Below are 21,549 nucleotides of genomic sequence, written 5' to 3' on the forward strand. Positions count from 1 at the left end.
CTCCCTGCCTGCCTAGAGACCCTTTTCCTCTCGCCTGGCTGGTGGATGCCTGTCTTTCCTGAGTCCTCCCAAACCTTGGCCAGTTCTAGAGAATCTTTGGGGGGGAGTGATTTTGAGTCTTTCTTGGGACTAGGCATTGTTCCTCCAGGAAATGACCCAAAGTCTCTCCTCAGAGCAAAACGGACACCCTCGAACTAAGTGGAAACCTCTCCCCCACTCTCTCCCCTGACTACCCCCCAGGACGAGGCCGGCACCCTAGGGCTGAAAGAGGCCTGCCTAGGGATTCCAGACGTGCTCTGTGCCCCGGGTGAAGGGTTTGCCAGGCCTGCCCATCTTCTGCCCTCCTAGGTCCTCCAGCCTGTCCCACACCTCTTACGGGCCCCTTCCCACCGGCGGAGGGGCGCGGGCCTCTTGCGGGGGAACTGGCCTCCCCGCCCCCACGCCAGCGGCCGCCCTTCCTGGCAGGACAGCGGGATCCTGCAGCTGTCAGGGGAGGGGCGGCGGGCGCTGATGTCAGGAGGGATACAAATAGTGCAGACGGCTAAGAGGCCCTGTCTTCCCTCGACGCATCCACTCTCCAGCCGGCCGCCGCCCGCCGCCCCCTCCGTGCCGCCCAGCCTCGCCCGCGCCGCCACCATGAGCCAGGCCTACTCGTCCAGCCAGCGCGTGTCCTCCTACCGCCGCACGTTCGGCGGGGCCGGGGGCTTCCCACACGTCTCCCCGCTAAGCTCGCCCGTGTTCCCGCGCGCGGGCTTCGGCACCAAGGGCTCCTCGAGCTCGGTGACGTCCCGCGTGTACCAGATGTCGCGCACGTCGGGCGGGGCCGGGGGCCTGGGGGCGCTGCGGGCCAGCCGGCTGGGGTCGGCCCGCGCGCCCTCCTCCTACGGCGCGGGCGAGCTGCTGGACTTCTCGCTGGCCGACGCCGTGAACCAGGAGTTCCTGACCACGCGCACCAACGAGAAGGTGGAGCTGCAGGAGCTCAACGACCGCTTCGCCAACTACATCGAGAAGGTGCGCTTCCTGGAGCAGCAGAACGCGGCGCTCGCCGCCGAGGTGAACCGGCTCAAGGGCCGCGAACCGACGCGGGTCGCCGAGATCTACGAGGAGGAGCTGCGCGAGCTGCGGCGCCAGGTGGAGGTGCTCACCAACCAGCGCGCCCGCGTGGACGTCGAGCGTGACAACCTGCTGGACGACCTGCAGCGGCTCAAGGCCAAGTGAGGACCCAGCGCTCCCAGAACCCCCTTTCTGTGGGCTGGGCACGGGAGGCGAGGCCACGGGGCTGGGGCGTCGCTGTCAGGGCCTGCTTCCCCCAGGGCGCCAGCGACACTCTCTTACCCGCTGAGGGGAGAGAGTCATCTACCGGTGTCCCCCGAGGGGAGATGGACTCCGGGTCTCTCCCTCATGCTCTCACTCTGCAAGGGAGGAGTTTTCTTGGGGACATCACGGGGTGGAAATGGGAGACCTGGGCCCTGTGGACAGCCCCTTTAAAAGCATCTTAAGATGCCAGGGTGGTGTCGATGGGGGACAGGCAGATGAGCGGAGGGAGGAGGCCCCGGTACAGTCGCGGGGTGGGAGGGGAGGGGGTTGATAGGAGACAAGGAAAATCTGGGGCAAGCTGTGAAGGGCAGGGGGTGGGGAGTCTAAGTGGTAGCTCTCAGCTCCTCTGTGGTCTGCCCTGGGGGAGGTGGGTAGAGAGCAGATCTTGGTCTCTAGGCCAGGCTGAGGCTGTGCCATTCCACAAAGGGAATGGATAAGCTAGAGGAAAGAGGAGGGAGCTAGCCGCAGCCCCCAAAAAGCTTGGAGGGCCTGATGGTGGGCTTCACCAGGCTTCCAGTAGGAAAAGGCAACAAGAATAGAGCAAGTACTCGTGGGTCCTGCTTCTGACAGCCCAAGTGAGCAGAATCACTGTCCTACCACCCGGGTCGCAAACAATAATTGAGCACCTACGTGGGCCAGACTAGGGCTGCGAACCAGGAACATAGAGGTGGATAGAATAGACACAGTTCCTAATCCCAGGGAGGTCACAATCTGGTGGGGACATAGACTTCTGGGGTGTGGCTCTGGGGAAGAAATTGGGCCACTTCCTGTCCCCTCCCTGGGTGGGCAGGGCCTCTTGTCTCTACCCTGTAGGCAGGCCTCCTCCTGGTGTCCTGAGCCCTACTCCCTGGGCAGCCCCCACCTGGCCATCCCCACGGCCAGTTTTATCCCCACCAACTGTCTCTTTCCGTCTGTCTGTTCTGGCCAGGCTGCAAGAGGAGATTCAGTTGAAAGAAGAAGCAGAGAACAATTTGGCTGCCTTCCGAGCGGTGAGCCCTCTTTGGTCCCCCAGCAGGTTTACCCCTCTGACCCTGGGTGGCCCCTGGTCTCCCCCTGCCCTGCCTGGGTTATCAGTGACCCTCTCCCTCTTGCTTGACCACTCTTAGGACGTGGATGCGGCTACTCTAGCTCGAATTGACCTGGAGCGCAGGATTGAATCTCTCAACGAGGAAATTGCATTCCTTAAGAAAGTGCATGAAGAGGTATGCCTTCAGCCTTCCTCCTCAGGGTCCTTAGACCCTGGTGAGAACAGCTGGAAAGGGGGAGGAGCCATGCAAGGCTCTGGGAACCGGGGTGTGAGGGTGCCGTGTGGGTGGGGCCTGGTAGAGTACTGAGGCCCGGCTGTGCCCTGCAGGAGATCCGAGAGCTACAGGCTCAACTTCAGGAGCAGCAGGTACAGGTGGAGATGGACATGTCCAAGCCGGACCTCACCGCAGCCCTCAGGGACATACGGGCTCAGTATGAGACCATTGCGGCTAAGAACATCTCAGAAGCTGAGGAATGGTACAAGTCCAAGGTGGGCAACCTGGCCCAGGGGCCTGGCCCCTCTGGCCCCTCTCTCCCTCCATCCCTGTTTGGAGGTGCTTCCTGTGGCTCTCTCCGTGGGGAGGAGGGTGAGCCAGGGTCTGCAGGCTCCCTTGCCATCCCTTACCTGCGTCCTGCAGCCTCCTCATCTCAGTACCCCTCCCTGCCCTCAGGTGTCCGACCTGACCCAGGCAGCCAACAAGAACAACGACGCCTTGCGCCAGGCCAAGCAGGAGATGATGGAGTACCGACACCAGATCCAGTCCTACACCTGTGAGATCGACGCCCTCAAGGGCACTGTGAGTGCCTGCCCACTTTGCCCGGCCCGCTCCTTCTGGCCCACAGCTCACACTCTCACTCCGTGACCTTGGTTCCCATCACACACCCTCTCTGGGCCTCTGCCTCTTCACATCTCTCACAGGGGTGAAAACAGACAGGTGGATTCTCAGTTGAACTCTCAGGAATCAGGGGTCTCCTAGATGGGGGTGGTGGAGAGAAAAGACATGGATGCTTCCTTTTATCGCTTCTATTCTCTGGGTTTCCAGAGAAGACTTCACTTGAGTTCATGGTTCCCTAGCTCAGAAGAGTGTGCCAACTCCCGGAACTTACCATCTGGGGTGGCGCCCCAGCCCCAAGGCTGTGTCTCTCCCCACCCTGGGCCCCTCATGCCCACCCCTCCATGCCTCTCCTTGACCTGGGTGTCGCTGTCCTGCAGAATGATTCGCTGATGAGGCAGATGCGCGAGATGGAAGACCGCTTTGCTAGTGAGGCCAGCGGTTACCAGGACAACATTGCGCGTCTGGAGGAAGAGATCCGGCACCTCAAGGATGAGATGGCCCGCCACCTGCGCGAGTACCAGGACCTGCTCAATGTCAAGATGGCCCTGGATGTGGAGATTGCCACCTACCGGAAGCTGCTGGAGGGCGAGGAAAGCCGGTGAGGGGCTGGTGGGGGGATTCTGGGGAGTGCCCAGGGGCCCATTCCTGCCCCCAGGGGCGGGAGGGGAGAGGGGTTCAGGATCACGTTAGCAAGATCTGGAAATAATTTTATACAAGAGGCCACCACACCATTAATTGCAGAGAATTAACCAAGGCCACCTGGGTAAAAAGTGATTTAATTAATAGCTTCTATAAAAAGAGAAAAGGAAGTATTCCCTCATCCACCTTCAGAATTAAGAGCAGCGATATAAAACCATGTTCAGCAACCAGTCATAAAATATTCCTGCCAGTCAAGGGATAGATGAAAGCAGAGTGGGGAATGATGAGGAAGGAAAGGGAGGGGGCAGATAGGGACAAAGAGAGAGCCTCGGACACAGGCTAAGAAGGAGGGGGCAGAGACTCATGCCCAAGGATGCACACACACCCACACACACACACACACACACAAGCTCACGGGAAAAGATAGCATGACATGCTCAGAACGACTCACTTCTAGATACTGAAAATGACATATGACTAGAAGACAATGCAGGGGAACTCTTCTGGGGTGTTGGAAATGTTCTGTATCTTGATTTAGACTGGGAGTTACGTTGATGTAGACACTGATCAAAACTCACTGAATTGCATCCTGAAGATCTGTGCATTTCACTGTAGGTAAACCTAACCTCAGTTTAAAACAGGTCAATTACTCAAAAAAAAAAAATTTGATGCTTATTGATACTCATAAAAACAGCAATATCTAAAGTTTAAAATAATCAGCAGGCATGTTTAAATACAGACCTGCACATGAAGAGAGGTCAGATTTCATAGAATTACATGTACATATAATGACCTTTTAAGGCAGCTCGAAATGTGTTGTATTTTCCCTGCACTAGGCATAAATGGGGATGGCGTTTACCCTGGAACTAGCCCTCCCATGGGTGGGCCAGAGGTTCCCAGCCTGGCTGGAGGGTGGGCATACGTGATGGATGTGGCCTACAGCTGTTATTGATATACTCTGCGGTGCCTGAAGAAGGAGATCCCGGTGAACTAGAGAGGGCAGGGGGGTCGGGAGTACTGATGTCAGGCCAGCAGGTCAGAGATGGAAGGGGACAGCTCCCAGAAGGGAGAGTTCCTGGGATAGCTGGAGTTGCCCTTTGACCCCGTGCCCTTAGCAGTGTGAAAGTGGGGGTGTTAGAGTGGGACAGGGACAGCTGACAGTGGCATTTAGTGAGGACCAGGGCAGGCTTTGATGGGTGGTCACAGGGAGAGATAGAGGGCCCTAACCCTTCGGGGGCTTGATCTCTCCCCTTTCAGGATCAACCTCCCCATCCAGACCTTCTCTGCTCTCAACTTCCGAGGTGAGTGCGTGTTGGCAGGTGGATGCTGGGGTGGCAGGGGGCAGGAGTCCAGCATGGGCACTGCCCGAGGCCAGCCAGGGAGGGGGGATGGAACCGTGGGGACGGGGCTGGGAACTGGGAAAGAGAAAGGGGGCTGCTGCAGGTAGGTGGGGAAGTTTAGGTAGGGGCACCTTCTAACAGAGAGAGCTTTTTATTTTATTTCATGGTATTATATTATATTGACCATGTCCCCTGCACCTTCTGGGATTATTGAACATTGGCAAACAGCTTTTATTCCCAATATACCCAAACTCTGAGGGTACCAGGGGTGTCCTTGGGGGTCTGGCAGCAGAAGCATCTAGAGCCACACACCCTGGGCTACAAGGCACCCACCAGCCATTGTTTGGCAAATTGCCAAGCACCCCCCACCACCCCCACCCCGCAGCTGCTTGTTGAACACATCCAGTTTGCTGGAGCAAGATGTTGGATGCACGTTTAAAAAAAAAAAAATGAAGCCAAACCTTAGCAAAGCCAAACAATTAAAAGAACGAGCTCCTAGGGCATTCTGCCATTCTGACATTAATAATATGCAGATCGAGTGGCTTTCCAACCCCAGAAAGCAGAAAAACATGCTATAATGATACATTAGGAAAGCAAGTCGGAGTCCTTGGCAGTGTCGCCTTTCCTAGATCAAACCTTTTTTGTCTTCGATGTTCATTTCCATTGGGAAAAATAAACGCTGTGCTCCGCCGAGTTACAACGTTCATCACAGGCTGGTTGCTCGCTGAGGTGATTCATGAACACCAAACTCATAATATTCAGGACCTAAATTTGACCCGCCCTATAAAACTCAGAACGTCTTTTTTAGTAGTTTATGCAGACACCCAAGTGTGAGCCTTGCAATTGAAACCGCTTAATGCTTTTTCAAATCAATAGCTGTGTGGCCCTGGTAGTGCGTTGTTGTTAGGGTTTCACGGTGAAGAAACTGAGGCATAGAGAGGCAAGGGACTGGCCACCAGCATAGTGAATCAGTAACTGACTCCTGGCTGTCTCTCATTAAGACATGGTTTACTCATCTGGACTCTTTTTTTTTTTTTTTTAAAGATTTATTTATTTATTTTAGAGAGAGAGAAGGGGCAGGGGGCAGGGGCGGAGGGAGAGAGAGTCTTAAGCAGGCTCCGCGTTGAGCATGGAGCCTGATGTGGGGCTCAAGCTCATGACCCTGAGATCACGACCTGAGCCGAAACCAAGAGTTGGATGCTTCACCGACTGTGCCACCCAGGCGCCCCTCATCTGGACTCTTAAAGGGGGCTGGGTACCATGAGGTCCTCCAAAACTGTATCTTGGGACTGGGTTTGGGGTTCTGTCAGGGTACAAATTCATGCAAGGCTGTGTTGGACCCCGGGGGTGGAGAGGGAGTGAAGAAGTGTGTGAGGAATGGGAACGTTGGGTGGCCTGGGGCCTCAGGGGTCCCCCACTCTCCTGAATCAGCTCATAGCTGGAGCACGTCTACTGGCTCCTGAGCCCATCTCAGCCATGGGACTGGCCTCAGTGTCTGTAGAGCCACCTGCTGGGTGCTGGGCTTAAGGGCAGGCTATAAAGTCTTGCTGAAAAAGTAATAGGCCCATCTTGAGGGGGTAGGAGTCTTCTGGGAGATCATCCCATGGGACCAGGGATGGACTCCCAGTCCCTGGAGTGGCCCAGGCTGAGTGTGTGGATGGATCTCTTACAGAAACAAGCCCAGAGCAAAGGGGTTCTGAGGTCCATACCAAGAAGACGGTGATGATCAAGACCATCGAGACCCGGGATGGGGAGGTGAGCCATCTGCCTGGTTCCCTTAGCTTGCTGGGGGCTCCGCGGTATGTCTGTGAGGCTGTCAGCCAGGTGCCTTCCGCCAGCTGTGCTGGTTCAAGGCCCTGCCTGGAGGGAGAGGGGGTCCTGCTACACTGGAGTGGGCGGGCGGGGGGGACAACCCAGGGCTGGGGCTCCATTCTCCTGCCAGCACTGTTTTGGACTGGGCTTCTCTTCCTTCCCAGGTTGTTAGTGAGGCCACACAGCAGCAACATGAGGTGCTCTAAAGCCAGAGACCCCTCTGCCACCAGAGACCATCCTTGCCCCTGTCCTCACTGCCTCCTGAAGCCAGCCTCCTTCCATCCCAGGGCACCACACCCAGCCACAGTGCTCCCCTCACAGCCTCTGACCCCTGCTCACCGACCACCACGCATGGCCCCCACAGGGGCCATGGCCCACCCCTGCCCAGGCACAGGCAGCCCCACCCATGTGAGTCCTGGATGTTGGAAATGAGTGAGCCTGGCTCCTAGCTGCAGAGTGAGCATGGAACCAGGAGAGAGCTGTCCCCTCCCACCTCGGTGACCTCAGGCCCTAGCTTCTGCCTTTGGAGAGGGCCCCAGAGCAGGGCGTTGGGACCCCACAGGATCAGGATGGAACCTATAGACCTCCCCACTCCCTACTCCCTAGCCTGGGTCAGAGAGACAGGGCAGCCTCCCCAGCAAGCCGGGCAGGTGACTGGAAGACTAGCCCCTGTGGGAATGGGGGCTTGAAATGGACCCCATGGCCCCTACCTTCTCCAGGGTGGGCTTAGAAAGCAGGGGCTGCAAGAGGGAACCCCAGAAGGTGCCAGATGTGGGAGCAGGAGATTCAGAAGGAGAGAGGGTGGACGAGATGCTGGAGAGGAGAGGAGAGGAGAGAGGCAGAGAGTGGTCTCAGGCAGGGGGAGGGATGCCCCCCTCCGTGCCTGCCCCTCCCCTGCAGCAGGGGCTCTGGACAGAAACAATAAAAAGAGAAGTACTAGCCTAGCACGTCCCTGGATGTGTTGATTGCCTGGTCGTCTCCAGGGGCCCCTTGAGATGGACTATGTGCTGGCTTCCTTCCCACTCAGACCATCCCCCGGGGCCTCTCACCCCTCCTGTTCCCAGAACCTCTCAGCCTCGCTGTGTGTATGTGGCCTATGGTGGGGATGGGTGGGCAGGGGGCTTTTGTTAGGGAGCTTTGAATATCTCCTGTTAGGCCCCAATTCCTGGAATGCCCCCCTGGGGCCCCCTACCCCAGCTTCAGACCATCAGGCCCCAGGGACAGCACCTGCTGTTCTTTCTGACAGACACAGACGGGCTCTGAAGTAGGGCTCTCCTATTCCCTTCCCCAAAGCAGCTCACAGCCCCCTCCCATTAAATCTGCCTGAGCACCTTCTATGGACAAGGGCCGATTCAGGAAAAATAACAATGTTAAGAAAAATAGAAAGTTCTATCTTGTTTTTGGAGAAGAAGACTCAAACACTCTAAAGATATCACTTCATCCTACGTTAACCTAGACTTTCAATGCAATGCAATCTCAAGGAAAATACCAAAGGGAAATTTGGGGAGAATTTGGTAAGTATAGGTGAATGTAGGACATATGGAAAAAAATGAGGAAATCCTGGAACAAAGTATTAACGCAGGTATGTTAAAGGTTTCTGTGGGGAACGTTTAATATAGAAGTATAGGCTTGGGGGCCATTGGGTAGCCATGGGGGGACAGGAGTGAAGCCTGTCTCTTTTCAGTCCTTCCAAAAAATAAATTCCAGTTGGGTCCAAGATTTAGGAAGCTTGATGGATCCATATAGGCTTCGGCCTTCAAGTTAGTCCTCACAGATTTAAGAGATTACTCTTTAAAGGAGAGAAAAAGAGGGTAGGGATCACAAACATGGTAAATTCAGACAGTCTGTGGGGGGAAAAAAAAAGAATCCAAAACCTAATAGGGCTTTAGTCTTAAGTTCCCTAGTCTGACATTCCTAACTGGCTTTTTCCAGAAACTTCCAAAGCCTTTCTGGTGTCTCTTTATCCCTCTCCTTGGATGCTACCCTTGCTCACAAATTGCCCCTTCCCTCTGGGTTAAGCAGCTCCTCCCTATAAGAAAGCGCCCTTCTCTGTGGTATTCTTCAGCTTTCCCTGGGGAGCATCATGGGCACACCCGGGGTCCCCTCCCTCTGCCACTGGTGACCCGTGGTCATTTCTTTCCCCCTAGCGCCCTAGTGGGATGAACGCTGCAAACCTCAGAACTACCCCCAATCAACCCGTAGTGGAATTCCAAGTGAAATTAGAAGTAGCATTTGCAGTGTCTTCACCCTGGGATATAGGAGGAGGGATGGGTGAGGGGCTTACTCCTGAGCCTGGTGGGGGCCCTGGAACCTGAGCTAGTCTCTCTGTGAGAGAAATGCTTGCGTGAGGCTGGGCTCGGGTGGATAAGAGGTGGTGTACGTATCTGTGAGTAATTTCAGGAGCCTCTCAGCAATTTCTTCTTTCCCTTAAATGAGTACGCTCGCTCATCTATCCCATAAAGGATAAAGGGACGCATAGGTCAGGGAAGGTCTTAGAGACATCCCTACCCTCCAAAAAAGCTTAGGTGTAGACTAGTCACGAAAGTGGAAAGAATCTAGAAATCTTAGACTCTCAGAGTCAGATGGCAAGTCCCCCAGGAAGTGACGCCCACAACCCAGAAGTCGCCTCCCCAGGCTCGCCCTAACATTTTGATGAGCAGTCATCAAGCTCTGCTTGAATGTCTCTGGTGTCGGAGAACGCACTACCTCCTGACTCCTTGGAGCTGGGGATAGCTTTGTCAGTCAGAAAGCCCTCCTCTTCAGCACACTTCGGTCTCTTGTGACTACTACCCACTTGTTCAGAGAAGAGAGGAGGCTCAGACCCACCCTGTGTCCCCAGTGGGGAAGCATTCTCTGAGCAGAGCCTTCCTGGGACTAGAAGTCCTCTGGTTCTCGGGGTGCTTGGCTGGCTTGGTTGGTAGAGCATATCTGCCTCTTGATCTTGGGGTTGTGAGTTCAAGCCTCACGTTGGGTGTAGAGATTACTTAACAATAAAATCTTTCAAAAAACAAAACCGGGGCGCCTGGGTGGCTCAGTTGTTAAGCGTCAGCCTTCGGCTCAGGTCGTGATCCCAGGGTCCTGGGCTCGAGCCCTACATCGGGCTCCCTGCTCCACGGGAAGCCTGTTTCTCCCTCTCCCATTCCCCCTGCTTGTGTTCCCTCTCTCGCTGTCTCTCTCTGTCAAATAAATAAATAAAATCTTTTAAAAAAATAAATAAAAAACAAAACAAAAAAAATCCCTAAGTAGAAGTCCTCTGGTTCTAAGTCCTCTGCTTTGCCTACCTCCTTGGGAGCTGGACAGTGAGGCAGGCACTCTAGGGCAGGGGACATGGTTATGGTGCTCCCAAAGAATGGACAAAATAAGCCAAAAAAGATCTGGGTTCCATGTGGTTGTACACATGCACCCCATCACCTCCCTGGCAAAACCTCTCCCTGTTCCTTGGGACACTCTGGTGTCTTCTCCTCTAAGACTCTGAACATCATGAAGAAAGAAGAGAGCTCACGGAGGGCTGACTCGCTTCTCACTGGACCCAGGGGACCCATTTCTAGACCAACTCAGACCCCACCTGAGGAGTGAGGTAGGAAGGACTGTGGAGGCACATGTGTCCCTAAGCCAGGAAATCAGTCCTGCCCTCTCTGTCCACTCTGACTTCCCTCCTCCCCCTACCCCTGAGACCTTACCACACATCCACTCACCCCTCCCTCTTCCTCCTCTCACCTGCTTGCCCAGGACACTTACGCAAATCTGTCAATGACCTCTGGTTCAGGACCCTAATGCCAGCCAACAAAGGGGAAGGTTTTCATCGTTTTACTCACACTGGTTCCCTGGTGCCCGGGAGAGTGCTTGCTCTATAGAAGGTGCTCATTAAATATTTAACTACTTGTTGAATGAATACCCACTGAGCACTTTTATTTACTTTTCTCTAAATTAAATATTTACTGGGAAGGCTGATAGCCCCCACTTCATTCACTGATCCAACCAACATTTACTGACCTCTGACCATGTGCCAGGTGCATGCTGCATCATTATGACCCGCAGGAAACTCCCCACAGCCCAGAGAGGTGGGCTGAACTGCCAAGGTCACACAGCATTATCTGTGGTAGAAGAAGACCAGGCCCCAGGCTCAGTGGCCTCTGGAGTCCAGATCTCTTTCCATGACACCACAGGCTTGTGATCGCGAGGCAGGGCAGACTGGCAGCACAAAGCCAGCCCGGCGCCAGGCCGCAGGGCACTATGGGGCCCATTCTGAGGGACAGATGAATGCCTTGCAGCCAGCCAGCTGCCCTGGGTGGCAGGCCTGGCCAGAGCCGGATGGCTTCTGAGGGTCACAGCTAGTGCGGGCTCCTCCAGGAGAGGGCGCCAGCGACTCGCACGGCCAGCGCCCTCTCTACCCAGGCCCACACACCGCTGAGCACACACATCAATGGATGTCCCCATTCCGGACACTCGGCCAGGAGATACACAAGCCATGTTCCAGGCCCTGTGCCAGGCCTTTTAAATAGTTAATATTCATTTTAATATTTAATATAATAATTTAAAGCCATCACAACAACCTAAGTCAGATCATGTAATTCCTCTGCTCAAAATCCTCCAAGATGACTTCCCGTTTTCACTAGGAATAAAAGTGCCATGGCCTACACAATGCTAGGCTATCTGGCCTGTGCGACCCATCTGACCTCATGTCTCTACCCTCCCCACCACTCCCGCCAGCTCCACTGGCCCCCTGGTTCTTCTCAGAGCCTACCGGGCACATTCCCCCCTCTGCCTGAAGCAGTCCTATCCAGACATCTGTACCATTTTCTTTCTCAGTCCTTTAAGATTGGCTCAGTCATTCCCAGTGAGGCTCCAAACCACCCTATTAGAAAGTACAAGCCCCACCACGCTCCCATTTCCCTTGCCCTGCTCCATTTTTCCCACAGGGGCAGGAATCCTTGTCTATTTTGTTCACTGCTACATCCCTACTGCCTAGAACAGTGGCGGGCACAGAGGAGGAACTCAAAATGTTTGTTGAATGAATGAAGAAACCCTGAGTTGAGCTACCCCATTTTATAGATGAAGAGACTGAAGCTTAATGATGTTAAGTGACTTGCTCAAGACCACACAGTTCATGTATTCAACCAACCAACCAACCAACCAACCAACCAACCAAGTTTTATAGACCACCTACTGCATGCATTCTGAGCAAATTGTTGAGGTCCAGTGCTAGATGGCTTTGGGGTTATTGTTTTTTATTTATTTATTTTTTTTTTAAGATTTTATTTATTTATTTGAGAGAGAGAGAATGAGAGAGAGAGAGCACATGAGAGCGGGGAGGGTCAGAGGGAGAAGCAGACTCCCTGCCGAGCAGGGAGCCCGATGCGGGACTCGATCCAGGGACTCCAGGATCATGACCTGAGCCGAAGGCAGTTGCTTAACCAACTGAGCCACCCAGGCGCCCCGGGGTTATTGTTTTTTAAAATAGTCTCAGGGCACCTGGGTGGCTTAGTCGGTTGGGTGTCGGATTCTTGGTTTTGGCTCAGGTCATGATCTCAGGGTCCTGAGATCGAGCTCTGCCTTAGGTTCCATGCTCAGCAGGGAGTGTGCTTGAAGATTCTCACTTTTTGCCCTCCCCAACTCACGTGTGCACACGCTCTCTCTTTTAAATAAATAAATAAATCTTTAAAAAATTAAAAAACAAAATAGTCTCTTTCTTTGTTCTTGATGTTCCATCTGCTTGCGAAGCCTTCCCCTATATTTTTACCCTTTAGAATTACATTCACGTGTAAAACTTCAATTTATCATCAGTGGTTGCCAGAGGTTGGTGGAGGGGGTGTGGTTGACCACAAAGGGGATGTTCAGGCAAATATTTGGGATGATGTTCTGTATGGTCCTGAGGTAAAAGATACATGATTCTCTGCATTTGTCAAAACCTGAAGAACTGAACAGTACAAAGAGTAAGTTTGAATGCATGCAAACAACAAAGAAATTTCATTCCTCAAGGCTTTTAATCCCCGTGGACATAATTCAGTGCTTCAGTGGTCTCTTCTGTACCCTCTGCATTCACACACACAAGCACACTTTGACTCTGGTCTCTGCGAGTGAGGGTGGGGGATGAGGTGACATTGAGAGTATCTTTCTCCATCTCGGGATGACTCAGGGCTCCTCCTTTGGCTCCTCTCTGCCTCCCCAGGCTTCACCCCTCGGGGCTCAAGGTCAGGCTTAGGTCTCTCACCTGAACTTTTGTTTAGCTTTTTATTTTGAGATAAATGTAGATTCACATGGGGTTATAAGAAACAATACAGCTTTCCCCAATGGTTCCATCTTGCGTAACTACAGTACAATATCACAACCAGCAAATTGCCATTAGTCCATCCACCTTCTTGAGATTTTACCAGTTTTACACACACTCATTAGTGTGTGTGCGTGTGGGTGTAATTCTATCTGTGCAATTTTATCACATATGTAGATTCGTGTGACCACCACCAGTCAGCATATGGAAATGCTCCCTCACGGGTCTCACTTGAACTTTTATTTTTATTTTTTTTAAGCAGGCTCCACGCCCAGTGTGGAGCCCAAAGTGGGGCTTTAACTCATGACCCCGAGATCAGAACTTGAGCTGAGATCAAACGTCGGACGCTTAACCGACTGAACCACCTAGGCGCCCCTCACTTGAACTTTTTTTAAAAAATATTTTATTTATATATTTGACAGAGAGAGACAGGCACCATCCTTTGAGAACCACACTGTAACTGGCCTCCAAACTCCAGTTCACCCTCCGCACAGTGGCTGCCAAGAGGGATCCTTCTAAGACACAGCTCTGACCATGTTAGCCTGCTGCTTAATACCCTCCAGCGGTGCCCACTGCCATCAGACCTTAGCGAGCAAAACTACCACCTCCACTCACCCCGACTCCCTGCAGTTCAATCCATCCAAACTCCTCTGACTCTAGAACGTGTCATCTACTTTCATCATGCTCTGATTTAGGTCATGCTGTTCTCTCTGCCTGGAATGTCCTTCCCACCTTTCTCTGCCTGTTGCAACCCTTGTTCCACTACCCATTTTTACAGATGAGAACCAGGAGGTTGAGAGAGGTTCGATATCACCCACCAAGTAAGGGCAGGGCCAGCTGGGAGCCTGAATCCACCCAACTCCCTGCTCCTAGGCTCCCAGTTCACCAGGCTGGCCTGGAGGTTGGGGGAGGTCACTGGTCTTTCTTCCTGGCTATCTGCTCGCCTCCACTTGGGCCGCTTCTCCATCTGCCTCTCAGACATGTCCTCCAGGACCTCCTCTCCCTCTCCCCCAGCTGGGAATCAGAAGCCTGAGGAGAGGGTGGAAGGGCAATGGGATTGAGCCCAGGGGTAACCCTACTCCAGACTCCTGAGTGGGCTGGGGGCGGGGGCACCCTAGGGGATGGGATCTGGAATAAGTCTTCAGGGACCCGTTGGAGCAGGGATTTGGAGATAGGGGCTCCTGGAGAGTGGGAAGGAGCAGACTGGAGTCCAAGTCCCCTCCTCTGCTGCCCCCTCCTTCCACTGCTCACTCGCAACCCGAGCCGGGGGGCCTAAAAATAGCCCCCGAGGCGCAACCGCCGGCCGCCCTGGTGACCTTCTGGGTAACACAGGCCGAAGGCAGGCGGGCAGCAGGAAGGCAGGGCGCCGGGCCCCCCAGGACTCATCTCCCAGGGCATCCCCCCCACCCCCCGGGTGCCCCCGTGGCCGTCCGGTTCCAGAGACCCACCCCCTCCAGCCCAGCTCGCCGAGGCCATGCAGAAAGCCCGGGGCATGCGAGGCGGGGACGCGGGCACGAGGGCACCCCCCAGCCCCGGGGTGCCCCCCAAGCGAGCCAAGGTGGGGGCCGGCGGAGGGGCGGTGGCCGGGGCGCCCGCCTTCCTGCGGCCCCTGAAGGACACGGCGGTGTTGGCGGGCGGCGACGTGCGGCTGCGGGTGGTGGTGAGTGGGACGCCCCAGCCCAGCCTCAGCTGGTTCCGGGACGGGCAGCCCCTGCCCCCGCCGGCCCCCGAGCCCAGCTGCCTGTGGCTGCGGAGCTGCGGGGCACAGGACGCCGGCGTCTACAGCTGCAGGGCCCAGAACGAGCGGGGCCAGGCCTCCTGCGAGGCTGTTCTCACAGTGCTGGAGGTCGGAGGTAATGGGGAGGCGGGGGCGCCCCTGGTGGGGTGGGGTGCTCAGAGCCGCAGTAGGGCTGCTGGGGGCGGGGGGGCACGTGGGGAGGTCCGAGTTCATCCAGCCCTCTTCCCAGGTGCTCTGGCTTCTCAGCCGCGCTGACCCAGAGGTGCCAATCAAGAGGGAAGTGTGTGTTTGGGGGGGGGAGGGGTGTCAAAGGAGGGAGGCTCCCCACAGGCAGGTCAGAGGTCAAGGGTCAGCATTTGGTAAGCAAAACCTGAGCCCCACTCAGGCCTCTCTGGGAATTCCACAGTGAAAGGCCTCCTCGTTTCCCTGGAGAGAGAGAGAGAGAAAATCGTCTGGGGAAAATCGCCTTTATCAGCTCCAATAACTTAGACTTGAGACACCTCACAGGGTTGCACACGTCTGAAAGAGGGGCAAGCTCGCCTGGTCCCACTGCAATATTGAGGGGTGGTCAGAGCTCCTCACAGGCCATTGCTGGGCACGTTGGTGTGACCAGCACCAGGCTGGTTGGAGGAAGCCAGTGGGTAGACAAGTATGAATAGGGTACAGAGCATCAGGAGGTGGAGCTAGGGCTGGGGGCTCCCCAGTGTGTATGAGAATCCATATGCAAGCCTCTGTGTGTGTGTGTGTGTGTGTGTGTACCTTCACGGGCTGGGGAGGGGCCTGATGGTACAAACAGTTGAGGGATGGGGGTTTGTGGAGTTGGCCTGGAAAGCCAATGGGCCATGTCTGCCTGAGATTCAGAAGGCATGGAAGGGGGATGCTCAGGCTGGTGCTTGGGCCCCTGCCCATGTCAGGGTACAGTGCCAGGCTCATGTGTGAAGAGACAAATGATGATCTGAGGTAGATGAGAGGGGACCAAGATTGGGCCTGGTACTCAGGGTCCTGCTGGGCCTGGTATGGGGAGTCGGGCCCGGGCAGACTCTCCTTGGGTCAGTGTATGGGTTTCCTTTTTAATTTTCTCAGCCCCTAAGCCATTCAGTCGTTCCCTAGGCCTCAGACAGAGCCTTGGGCTCACTGAGTCTTGAGAACCAAAATTCTGGGGAAGTAGGCTGCAGTTGGGGAGGTGGCAAAGAGCTTGGGGATCACTGAGTGTGTCCCAGGCATTTTCAAGAGGGAATTCTCACTCCAGCTGGGTGGTGCTATATAGGGGTACATCCTTTGGGGCTGAGGAGAAGGCACAAGGATGGAGGACCTCAGTAGCTAGAGGGGAAAGGGGGCGTGGAGGTGCAGCAGAGATGGGGCATGGGCTCAGCCTCCATCTGTCAGCACCTCCCCTCTCCCTTGTCCCACCCTGCTCACCGCCCTACAGTCTTCAGCACTGGTTCCTTGGACTCCCTGTGGCCAAGCCTGGGGCAGAGTCAAGGCTGGCTTCTCTTGATTGGCTTTGTACTTGGCCAGGTACAGGCCATTGCAGCCTGGAGTCAGGGGAAGGGACCCATCCTGGCAGAGCTCTGAGCTGGGGAAGGATCAGACTCCTTGCGGATCTTAGCTCTGGTCCTCTCAGGGCAAAGGGAACTGAAAACAGAACATAAATCAAATCAAAGGGTATGATGGATTGGTAAGAATACATTCTGGGGGAGAGAGATTTTATTTTATTTAAAAACAAATTTTAGGGCGCCTGGGTGGCTCAGTTGGTTAAGCGACTGCCTTCAGCTCAGGTCATGATCCTGGAGTCCCGGGATCGAGTCCCGCATCGGGCTCCCTGCTCGGCAGGGAGTCTGCCTCTCCCTCTGACCCTCCCCCCCCTCATGATCTCTCTCTCTCATTCTCTCTCTCTCTCTCAAATAAATAAATAAAATCTTAAAGAAAAAATAAAATAAAAACAGATTTTATTCTTTTTTTTTTTTAAAGATTTTATTTATTTGACAGAGAGAGAGATAGTGAGAGCAGGAGCACAAGCGGGGGAGTGGGAGAGGGAGAAGCAGGCTCCCCGCTGAGCAGGGAGCCCGATGTGGGACTCGATCCCAGGACCCTGGGATCATGACCTGAGCCGAAGGCAGACGCTTAACGACTGAGCCACCCAGGCGCCCCAAATTTTATTCTTTTGAAGATTTTATTTATTTATTTGAGAGAGAGTATGAGCAGTGGGGGGGAGGGGCAGAGGGAGAAGCAGGCTCCTCACTGATCAGGGAGCCCAGTGTGGGACTTGATCCCAGGACCCTGGAAATCACGACCTGAGCTGAAGGCAGACACTTAAACGCTTCACCAACTGAGCCCTGAGCTGACTGAGCCACCCAGGGGCCCCAGGGAGAGAGATTTTAGGGAAGGATAAGGAAGCCCTGAGGAGTGCCATGTTTGTTTTGAGTTGACATGACCACAGAGAACCGCAGCTCCAAACGCATCCTTTTGCAGGCGAGGACACTGTGGTCCAGGACGGAGGAAGATCTGCCAGAAAACATGTTGCTAGTTATGGCCACCCCAGAATTAAGAACCCATCCCTCCTGGTTTCCAACCTACTCAAGGAATTCTGGAGGGAGGAGAGAGAAAAAGAAAGGGAGGGGAGCTGTCCATTGTATGGAGAGTAGCCCAGGCCTTCTTTCTGGGAGGAGCCCCCTAACCTGCTAGGTTCCCCCAAAGTGGGGAGAGTGACAGGAGACTAGGCCCCCTCCCCCCCCAGCAGGGCTGTGTTTCCCCGAAAGATGTGTTTCCCCAGTCCCTCTATAAACTGGGTAGCACAGTCAGCAGGGCTGAATGCTGGCTGGGCATATCTAGACAGAGGCCAGGAGGGCCGTCTCCAGGCTGCTCTGCTGGAACAGCATATTTGAGAGGTGTGGGCTAAGGAAAGGACCCTGGGTGTGGTGAGGACTGGATCTGGGGTCTTTTGACAGTCATGTTAACACAAGAAGAGGATTGCGCTGTGGCAAGTCACATTTGAGAACTTCTTCCTACTGGTGAAATCTTTACCCCAAGACCAGTCTTGTAATTATTATTAATTGGTGACAATTCTTAGTAGTAATTTAAAATGTTATGAATAGCTACCCGTGGCAGGTGATACACCATCACATCTTTTGATATATCATTTAAGTCCCATAGCAACCCTTGGGAAGCTGGTACAAAGGATTAAACGACATTTCTTGTTGTACAGATAGAAGGTGGCTGAGCGGGGATGGAAGGAGGTCTGTCCTGCTGCAGAGAACTATGTGCTTAACTACTACGCCCCTTCCACACGATTTGCGGGAGGGCAGGGCTTTGCTTTGGTGGTGGTGGGGGACTGACTGCGTGAGCCTTGTTTCATCCTCCTCTTATTGCCCCTCCCCCCCAGTACTTGCCCAGTTCCGGGTCTTGGTCAGGGGCAGCTGGGCAAGCAGCTTAGCATTGCTCAGACTCACTCATGGAAACTTTTTCAGTTGGGATCCACAGCAGGAGGGCTTCAGGGTTCTCGAGGAAGCCCAGCCGGGACCTGGCTGCAGAAGGAGGCAGCTTCCTGGCTGGGACTGCTGTCTGGCTCGGCAAGACGGGGTGATGCTAAGGTTCCTGGCACTCTTGAAGCCTCAGATGTTTGCTCAAGGATGGAGGGATATCAGCCTGGCTTGGGGAAGCCGGGGCCTTGAGAAGACAGGTGGGCAGCAGACTGGAGAGTCTGGAGGATGGGACATAGGAGGGTGGAATTTGGGGTACAGAAATGAAGAAAGCATAGGAATAGTGAAGACAGCAGACATGCAGGCTCCTTGTAGAATCCTTAACATGGGTATAGCACCCCATTTCATTATTTAATCTTCTAAGCCCAGGTTACTGTAGTGATGGTTACACATAGGAGAAAACTGTGGTTCCAAGAGGGAATTTACCTGAGGTCACATGGCTAATGAGGTGACAGAGCCAGATCTGTAGGGGTTCAGGTCCACATTGCCTGTCCTTAGAAAGAGACGCACAAAAAGACTAAGGCCAGGATTTGTCATCATTAACCATCTTTCTCCCGACCACATCCCCAAAGCCATCTTCTGGCCCAGTCTCCTAAGATAGGTGGGCATTCCTCTCTTTCAAAACATCAGGCTCCCACCTGTGTGGGCTGAGGAGCTATGTGCAATTCAAGTGACCAGAACAAGTGCCATTCTCAACGCTTGGGACATGTGTGGCTGAGGGGGGGTGGGGGCCTAAAGGGCAGGGAGTAAGGAGGAGAGGGCACAGCTGAGAGAAGGGGCAAGCTGATAGTGCTCGCCATGTTAGTTGGACGTTTCATAGCCAGAGTCCGGAAGACTCTGGTTTCAATCCGAAGGGCCAAAGGTCAACAGATAGGCGTGAACCATGCTAGGGACTTCAGGGCATGGAGAGGAGAGGTTAGAGACAGGGAGAGAGGGCTTCTTCAGGCAAGGAAAAGGTGGGGAATGCACCAGAGCCTGTGTTGAGGGATACTCTGCAGTTATTTTTTTCACCAGGAACTTGGAATATCTGGATGAAAAGCCAGGAGGAAACTAGTATGGAGTTGGGGATGGGTAGGGAGAGCGTTGCCATCCATTCATGCCCAGTTCTCATCAGGGACTGCATGAGAGGGGGATCCGTCAAGTTCCTGTCCTCCTAGAGATCACATCCTAGTGAGGGGAGATAGACAACATGCAATAAACACAATAAGTAAGTAAAAATGTCACCATGTGTCAGAAATGCAGAGCAGGATAAGCAAAAGGGGGGCGGGGAAGGGAGAAATTGGACTTTCCAGGCAGGAAAGAGAGAAGGCAAAGAGGAGGGGAGTGGGTCCATCTGGCTCAGAGGAGGGTCTGTGTGAGAGATCAGGCATGGCATGATGAGATGGGTTTTCTCTGGAAGGGGAGGAAATAGCAGAGGGGCACAGCTGCCAGCCATGGAGGGGGAAAGAGGGCAATCTAGGGCCAGCTGGGGGTGGCCCACCCTGCTAGCATGCCCCAGGCCAGCCCTGTGGGGGTGAGCAGTACAGACCCAGAGCAGGAACACAGAATCCCACAGGCCTGTCCTCGGCCCAGCTGTCCCGTCACTCACGCCCGCTGCCCATTGGTTATTTTTGCTATGGAATGTGCCAGCCCCTCGGATTCTCCTGGGGAACAGGGGCTCGAGTTACCCCCTCTCCTCACTCAGCTCCCCCATCTGTGAGTGGGTGTATTTGGGGGTGGGCAGGGAAAGGCCTGTGGGTGTCCAGGGTCCTCTGGCCAGGACCGATTTGGACACACACGTGTATGCTCTCAGTGCTCATCCCCATTCATGTGTCCGAATGTGCGACATTTGCCTTTGGGGATCTGGGAAACAGGACCTCCTGTATGCACCCAGAATGTACAAGACACGACTTTAAACTTAAAAAAAAAAGGGTCCATAAACTCACATAACTTCAGAAGCCAAGTAAGAACTGATAGCAGTGTGTGGCACTGCTTGTGTATGCTGGGATGGGGATTTGGATCTAGAGGACAGTAGAGACACAGAACCTGTGTGGCTTTGGCTAAGTGATAGGACTTCTCTGAGCCTCAGTCACTTGTCAGTTAAATGAAGCCAGTTCAGTGTTCATAAGGGGTTGTTGTGAATGAGGGAACACTTGCAAAGTGCCTGGCACTTAGTAAATGCTTAAAAAACTTAGTTATAATGATTGTTGGGGGGGAGGGAGGGGAGAATTGAGTTTCCCCCGTGGCAATGAGCGCGGGGTGCAGAATGGGAGGAGGACAAAGAGAGTTTGGTGAGTGTGCTCACCTGTGACTGAGAAGGTGAGTCGTATTTGTGACTAATAGGAGTACCTCTGGGCACCTTAGCTGGGGTGTGTGTGTGTGTGCCAGGGGTCAGGGACAGAGGACCCACCATCAAGAAACTCTAGGGCCCTCTCCGGTCTCCCGAGGAGCCTGGGGGTTTTCATAGTCTCGGTTCCTTTCAGCACGGAGCCCCCACCCACCAGGGCCCTTGCCCAGTGTGTGACCTAGGCGCCCCCACCCGGCGCTGTGGCCCTGCGGCGCGTTCGGGGCCGCGACGAGTTTGGTACTGCCTGGCACAGTGTAGTGTGCGCATGTTTGTGGAGTGAGCAAGTCGAGATGCGGCTGACCTTCCAGAGCGGCCCCGCGGGAGCCGAGTGGGGGTGGCGTGGAGGCCGCGTCCGGCTGCCAATGAGACGGTGGCCCCAACTCCCGTAGGGGCCGCTGCACCCCCTTCTGTGCCTCAGTTTCCCCATGTGCCCAGGGCCCAGGAGGCAGATGCGGGGTGTGGGTACCCGGAGGCAGGAGAGCGCCGCCCCGGGGGTCGCAGGGGAGCAGGCCAGGGAAGGGGCGTCAGGTGGGGTGCAGGCCGGCGGGGGAGGGGCGGGCTCTGGGCGCCGCCGCCGCCGCCGCCTTCCCCCCGCCCGGGCTCCCGCCGCCCCACAGCTCCTTCCGCCACCGGCGCCGGCTCCCGCCCGCTCCCCCGCTCGCCCCCGGCCCCGCCTCCGACTCCGCCCCGCCCCCGCCCGTCCCCTCCTCGCCCGGCCGCCGGCGCGGCCCCCTCCCCCGCCATGAAGAAGCTGTGGGTGAAGAAGCG

The 21,549-nt window shown here is 54.9% G+C and overlaps 2 protein-coding genes across 7 annotated transcripts in view; both read left to right on the top strand.

The window, feature by feature from the left end:
- Window positions 1-561: 561 nt before the first annotated feature.
- On the top strand, window positions 562-7,914 carry DES (desmin). 6 transcript variants are annotated; one of them, XM_021702795.2, is made up of 9 exons: window positions 562-1,214; window positions 2,246-2,306; window positions 2,424-2,519; window positions 2,672-2,833; window positions 3,015-3,140; window positions 3,557-3,777; window positions 5,076-5,119; window positions 6,831-6,913; window positions 7,135-7,914. In XM_021702795.2, the coding sequence occupies exons 1-9, from the start codon at window positions 637-639 to the stop codon at window positions 7,174-7,176; spliced, it is 1,413 nt and encodes a 470-aa protein (XP_021558470.1). In that variant the 5' UTR covers window positions 562-636; the 3' UTR covers window positions 7,177-7,914. The 6 variants fall into 6 exon arrangements, with proteins under 6 accessions (XP_021558470.1, XP_044769693.1, XP_044769694.1 ...); XM_044913758.1 differs by having other exon boundaries at window positions 570-1,214; window positions 3,578-3,777; XM_044913759.1 differs by having other exon boundaries at window positions 570-1,214; window positions 3,626-3,777.
- Window positions 7,915-14,537: 6,623 nt separating this feature from the next.
- The window catches only part of SPEG (striated muscle enriched protein kinase), a 55,603-nt gene continuing 48,591 nt past the window's right edge, over window positions 14,538-21,549 (top strand). Inside the window, exon 1 of the mRNA XM_021703352.2 lies at window positions 14,538-15,091. Coding sequence (XP_021559027.2) covers window positions 14,713-15,091 — 379 coding nt within the window. The 5' untranslated portion in view covers window positions 14,538-14,712. The remainder of the gene's footprint in view (window positions 15,092-21,549) is intronic.

The sequence above is a fragment of the Neomonachus schauinslandi genome, chromosome 3 (assembly GCF_002201575.2).
Source record: "Neomonachus schauinslandi chromosome 3, ASM220157v2, whole genome shotgun sequence".
In the NCBI taxonomy this organism is placed as follows: Eukaryota; Metazoa; Chordata; class Mammalia; order Carnivora; family Phocidae; genus Neomonachus; species Neomonachus schauinslandi.